At 38.7% G+C, this 7,119-nt stretch overlaps 1 protein-coding gene across 1 annotated transcript in view; it reads right to left on the minus strand.

The window, feature by feature from the left end:
* FBXW7 (F-box and WD repeat domain containing 7) overlaps window positions 1-7,119 on the minus strand; it is a 300,503-nt gene that overhangs the window by 149,334 nt on the left and 144,050 nt on the right. The window contains exon 3 of the mRNA XM_019522213.1: window positions 5,354-5,917. Within this exon, the coding sequence (XP_019377758.1) occupies window positions 5,354-5,848 (495 nt within the window). The 5' untranslated portion in view covers window positions 5,849-5,917. The remainder of the gene's footprint in view (window positions 1-5,353; window positions 5,918-7,119) is intronic.

Below are 7,119 nucleotides of genomic sequence, written 5' to 3' on the forward strand. Positions count from 1 at the left end.
AGGAACAAACGGGGAGTAGGGGGAAAGCACAGGGAGTTCAGGGAATGGACAGGGGGCACAGGGACAAAGGGAACAAACGGGGGGAGGGGGAACAGGGAGCAGGAGCCAGGCGGAGCCCTCCCAGGTCCCCCCCACCTCCTCCAGCCCCTCCAACCATTTACTTACCTGCCATGAAGCCAGGTCCCTGCAGCCTGCACTGTTGCTTGCCCTGCACAGGCAGGCAGCGTGCTTTAGCACTAGGGCAAGGGCCAGCCACAGAGACTCTCTGGCTGGCTTCCAGAGCATCTCTGTGGAGCACCAAGCCTCTGGTTGCCTCAGGACACTGTCCCTGACTGCGCCCTGCCTGGCTTTTTTCCCCAGGAGTATTTTTTGACCCCTGGATATCCAGGGGTCTAATCTTGTCCCCTGTGCTGCAAATTTGCAGCATGGAGAACTTTTTTTGTTCCCACATGTGCCTCTTGCAGCATCTCAAAGGGGTTTGAGATGCTGCAAGAGGCACATGTGGGAACAAAAAAAGTTCTCCATGCTGCAAATTTGCAGCATGGAGAACTTTTTTTGTTCCCACATGTGCCTCTTGCAGCATCTCAAAGGGGTTTGAGATGCTGCAAGAGGCACATGCGTGCTCATCTGGATGCACCATCTGAGTTTATCTTGTCAATCATGTTTCCGCATCTAACAGGGCTAACATTGCATGACACCCTCTGGCATCCCTGAAAGGATCTCAGGGTGCCTTATCACCCTTGTTGAGAATCACTGGCTATAGCAAGAAGGGGTAAATAACCACCACTTCTGAGAGGATCAGAAGCAATGGCTAGGGGCTGACTAACAATTTTCCTGGTCTCCTCAAAGGCTTAACTACTTGGATTTTAAATCTGACTTCTATATCATACAGAACGACTAAAAGCCAACCATCAATAGCCATTATTTGTCTCTCTCTCTGCAAAGGAGAAGTACTAAGCAGAAATCTCTTCGTCTATGAAAGTAGAGGGGTTCCATTTGGAAAAAGAGGGGAGTGATATGAGAAGTGAGAGAATTCAAGGTGGCATGTGCCTTCTCAGAAAGAGTTTGACAAGGTTGCCATTCATACTTCCAACTTGATGCTGTCTGAAGATTCCCTGCTTTCCCCACCCCTAATATAGATACAATGACAATTTACTAACGTAAAAAGACAGTATCCAACCTCATCCTAATACAGAATTTCTGGTAAATTAACAAAAGAGTTAAAATTAGTGCCAACTTTGCACAAGTGATCATGCCTTAATGATTCTGTTTGTACTGAATACAGTCCAAACCAATAATTGCATACATTTGGTGTTTTTAAAAGGGCCAGTTTTACAAAGATGAGCCTAAATAAGCCAAGTTAGTTGGGAGAACGAAAGTAAGAGAAAAATATGAAAAAATTGTAATTGTTTGAGAACATTTTATTTGCTAACCAAAAAGACCAATATCCCATAGTCAAGAAAAAGTCATCATGGTTAAAAACCAGACTTACAGAAAGTGTGCCTTAAGAGACGTTTTAGGAATGAACATATACATAGGGAACAGAAATCTACTAAAGCACTTTTCAATTCAATAGACAAAGGTATAAAAAATGCAGTGGACACAACTGAAAGATAACAATTCAGACTAGAAATAAAGTGCAATATTTTAATAGGAACAGTAATTAATATTGCAATAATTTGTAATAGGTTGTGGTGGTTTTTCTATCCCTGGAGACTTTAAAATTAAAAGTGGGTGTTTTTTCAAAAAACAAAACAAAACAAAAAAACAGAACATGGCATAGTTCACATGGGAATTATAATACATACTCTGGTATCTGAACCCCTTTGCAAAAGCCATTCTGATTAGATAAAGGTGATCAGGTAACTGAAATAGTTACGCATTACAGAATCAAACTTAAGAACATGCTCACAGTTTTGTACAAAAAAGCTTATGAGAGCAGTATACAATAACAATAGCTATAACTTACAGTACTGCATTAAACGTAAGAGCACTGATACAGGACTGCATTTAAATAAGGCACAGAAAACAAACTGTTACACCATCCCAAGTTAACAAGTTAGAAAAAACGCTGATGTTCAGGTAAGTGAAGATATTCTGTAATTCTGGAAAGTCTTAACCTGTGTTGATGATGATCATCATGGCTCCCTCTCACTATAAACTATGAATTTATGATTCTTACCATAAGTAAATAAGTGTACATCTCAAACCAGCTCATTCCCATTCACAACTGTACATCTCTTTTATTCACTATAATTTAACAACATCCCTGTTTCCAACCACACAATCACTTAAAAGGAAAAGCAATATTAAGGAAGGGTTTTTTTTCTTTAAACAGTACCAACATCATTTACCAGCTAGGAACAAAGAAAGCCAGTGCATATAATAATCCAGCTGCTGGCAAGAATAACTAGACATTTGCTGGCAGGCCTAACCAGAAGACATTGTGCCCTTATGTGGGAATCTTGCAATTTCTTCTTAGCATCACAGGATCCCGAAGCCAATAAACAAAAAAGGTCAGGTTAGGCAGAATTTACTTGGCAGTTTGAGAGGAAAGGAATAAGTAGTAAAAGGACAAAATAATGATATCGAAGAGCTAATATGAACAGTTCAACACTGATAAGAATTGTATATTAGGTGGTTACTTGTTCAGACTATGATCCCCTGGTATCTGGGAAGGCATGAACAATGTGGCAAATTTTGTCTATATTGCCACAGCAACATCCCAAGATATTAGCTGAACTGGACTGGTGGAGGTGCATCTTGAATATAGTAACAATAAGAATTTATGTTCTCAGGGCTGATTTGCGAACAATAGCAGATCATGGAGATTGTTTCAACTGAAGCTGATGGTGTAAAATAAGTTTAATTAGTGCTCAGAAGCTATTAGGTAGGGAGGTAATCCAGTTAGAATCATTAAGTAATTGGATTATACCATCAGAAGATGATAAACTGGAAAGGTATATATGATAATCTAAAAATAAATCATTTCAACTCTGAAATTATTTGAATAAAAAAGGCTCCACTTACTGTTCACAAGTCACACAGCAGTTCAGTTCAATTGACAATGCTAAGAGCAAGAAATATATACATGTACACATACACAAGAAATATATACACACACAATTAAGCAGAGTTCACAGATACTGTACTTCTCAAAAATGCTCATTACCCACATTTTTACCCTTCTGTGACTATATATATAATTCATCCATGCCCTGACATCAGTTAAACAGAGTGCAAGATTTGTTTTTGCCAAGTCCCTGCAGTATTAATAGTAAAAGAGATGACTGAATTTTTTTTAAGTTAAATTATTTAGGAATAGATCTGGTAAATGATTTTGGCTAAGTAGTTGTATTTTTTTACATTTAGGAATGGAAACAAAATGCAAAGTGGATTCAGACAACATAAAGAAAGGTTTAACTGTGAAAGGTTTCAGACCCACACAAAATTTGTCAGGTTTAACGCTATACCAGTTTAAAGCTAATCTATATTCCGTATGCCTTGTTTAAAAACAGCAGGAATTGTATTAATTAAAACTAACAAACAGAAGCAACAACATCAAAGAACATTAACTCTCTCTTGCTTTTTACATCTGTGCATTATTTTCAAGACTGTTTAGTGGATTCTATAAATTTAAATGCTTTCTTAGGTGCACAGAGTTCATTTAAGCATGGAGTTCAAACTGGCTGTGGTTATATTCTACTACAAGTTACATCGCTACTGATTGGAAAAAAGAACTGAAGGAGGAGAATCATGAGTTGTAAGACACTAAAAGAGCCAACACGATCTCTTGAAATTTGACGATGACATCCTACCATTTTCACTGCCATTTCATCCAAAATTATGATTCATTATTTGGAATGGTTCTCATAATGTAAATCTTAAACTCCATTGTTAGTTCTTAAAATACAAGAAAGATCACCATAAAGACTTCTGGAAGTAAGCAAAGTTAACACAACAGAGGTTACAAACATCTGGGAAAGAGAGAGAACAGTTAATAACACCTAAAATATATTCCTTTATTTTGGAAAACAAATAGCACCTTTATCAGCTTTAGTGTAGCAGCATATTTCCTTTCAGAATCAGGGACAGTGTTTCTTTCAATATACCTATATCAATCTACTGAAATGTAAGTAGGAAACTTGTCAAGCTTTTTTGTAATTAGTTACTTTGAATGCTTCAGAGAAAGTATGTGTGTAGACATGCTCTCTCTCTTGGAAAGGAAATCTGTTGGGCAAGCCCAAGGAGCACCATTCCTATACATATCCACTCTTCTTACCTGTGCATCCTATTACTTTAACCTCATTTTTAGTTTTTGCTGTTGCTTTGATTAGCAGCATCCCTCTAACAGCATCTAGGCACAACTGCACTGCTTCCCTCATGCTTCTTTTGAAAAGAAAAATCTCTAGTGCAGCGTTTCTCAACCTGTGGGTCTCAAGAATATAGGAAAGAGTTGCGAACAAACTTTAAAAAATGAATTCTCCTTTAAAGGAGAAAAATGTGGGAAACTGGTTTTTCCCTTACAGGCAGGCAGAGTGCCAGCCTGTAAGGGGCTGCTTGGGGTCCTCCCTGCCTGCCCCCCCTTGCCCATACCCCCTCTCCCCCACACACTGGGGGTCTGGGGGCAGAAAGCAGAGGGTTGGGAGTCAGGGGCACTGGATCAAAACCAGCCATCGATGTTTACAAATGGGTCCTGGTATAAAAAAGGTTGAGAACCATTGCTCTAGCGCATCTTTATGAAAGCACAAGTTATGACAGCACAGGTTATGATATGAAAAAAAAGTTGAAAATCATTCTACCCTTATGCTTTAAATTTTTGTTAACAGATTGTTTTCATTACATCAAAGAAAGCAAAACACAGCATACCATGCTAAGCATCAAAATACTCTAAAAAGCACTTGGTTCTAGCAGGTAAAAATATACAAGTCATTATAAGAGGAGAATCTCAATATCCTGCATGATGGTCCAAGAAATATGCAAGAGGCAAGGATTTTTGTGGGTGGTTATCTTTTCTTGGACCAACTGCATGGTTTGCACAGTGATTCTTGGAAATAGAGATATCTTTCTTAGGTAAGTTTTGATAATGCATTGTGTTCTTCCAGCAGGTTAGAATACTTTAGGTACCTGAAGAATGTATTGCATTCAGAAACTTACTTTAGTCTATCCAAACCATGCAGTTGGCCCAAGAAGGGATACCATGCACAAAAATCCATGCTTCTTGCATATTTCCTGGACCATTCAAAACTATCACTCCAGTAAAAGATATTACTTAGATACGTGATTTACTTGATGAAATCCTGAGTTATCAGTGGCTAAGTAAATATACGAAAAACAAAGTGAAATTTCTTACCTTTGTCTTTATGTAGAATGGAGATGACTGGTTAATGGGTAAGTCCATGATACTATTTGAATTTGTAACACTATTATTGTTTGGGTGTTCATCTTCTCTACTGCTGTCATCAGACTGATCAAAATCATCACTCTCCTGATCCATTTCCTCCTCCTCTTCCACTTCCTCCTCTTGCTCACCAGCATGATCTTCTTCTTCCTCCTCCTCTTGGTTACAAGTGGATTCTTCATCCACTGCAATAAGTCTATTGTTGTTTTCTTCTAATTGTTCTTGCTGGGATTCACTTGTGTCTCCAAGTCCAGGGTCTGCTCCACCTATTTCTCCATTTTGTACAATATGCTCCTCTTGTTGTCGTCTTTGCTGCTGCTGCTGCTGCTCCTCTTCTACAACTCGATTCATCTGCTCCTCATCTACTTGGCTTGAGGAAGCATTACCTCGAAGAGACCCTCCAGTTCGTCGCCTCTTGCTGCCCACAGACAGCAGTTCTTGATTCATTTCCAAAAGCCAGCTTGCCACTTCTTGGACCTTGGCTAGACTATCGGAAGATGCAAATGTTTTCACATTCTAAGAAGACAAAGACAAAGGCAAAGTTGGGGAATTACAAAAAAAGGACACTTGATTTTTTTTTTTAAATAAGCAGAATGATTTCATTAACTAATTTCTGACGATTTACTATTCTAAGCACAAAATAGCAAAAGAACTACCATATGAACAAACTGAAAAAGCACACAAAAACATTTTATAACAGTATATTTTAAATGAAGCAAACTACTGAAAGAAGGAAAGTTATCAAGAGGATGCTTGAAATACTGTTATTTATTTGTACCTGAGCACACAGTCAGACACTAATCAGAAACTCTGAAAGTACGGAATTTTGTTTTGTTTTTACACATATGACCTTGCAATTGCTGCATTAGAAAACTAGAGTTTGATTACACTAATTGACACTCTATAGTATACATCATTACTTCCTAGTCAAACCTTTGGTATTATGTGAAAACCATCAGCAATCACTTTAGTATTTTTATTAATGATGTGGTACTATAAACTACTCCACTAAAGTTCTGTTGAGAACAGAAACTTAAAAACCCAGCTAGAAATATGCTCACTGGGATGCAAGTATACTCCAGGTGAGAGAAAGGACCACTGGGGAAAGAAGGGGGAGGAGAATGTGTGTTACAGAAAGATCATAGATATTACAGGGGTATGAGCAACTGTGGTTCACTGGCCATCCAATTAGTACCCAAGCCCACCAAATCTAAGTTTGCATGAACCCTGGTATGCAAGACTTGAGTAAAATGCAGATGGGTCAACAGAAGTGTTGGAGATTTCAAGGACAACAAGGGAGAGGTCAGAGAGATGGGCTGATGGGGATCAGTTGCAGGGATGGTAGATGACAGCAATATGGGGGGGGGGAAGCAGTATTAATTCAGGGAGGAGAGTATGGAAAGGTGAAGGAAGAACTAAGTGATGAAGACTGCCGCATCCAGGGACTTGTAGACAATTTAATTTTAATAAAGTGATAATGTGTTTCACAAGATGACAACGGTTTGCTCTTCTAAGAGTTCATTTTCCCCTTTAATTATTGCCGATCAGAGTTGGGCCTTCAGGTACATTTAACATATCCCTTCAGATTCATTCATGAAACAGGTTTTCTAACTAGGGATACATGTCACATTGCCCAGGGGTACATGCCTAAATTTTAATAATGGTGGTGGAGCCTCTGACTAGTCAACATGTGGTAAATAGTGTTGCTGTATATTGGC

The sequence above is a fragment of the Gavialis gangeticus genome, unplaced genomic scaffold (genome assembly GCF_001723915.1).
Source record: "Gavialis gangeticus isolate Ggan-Ray unplaced genomic scaffold, GavGan_comp1, whole genome shotgun sequence".
In the NCBI taxonomy this organism is placed as follows: Eukaryota; Metazoa; Chordata; order Crocodylia; family Gavialidae; genus Gavialis; species Gavialis gangeticus.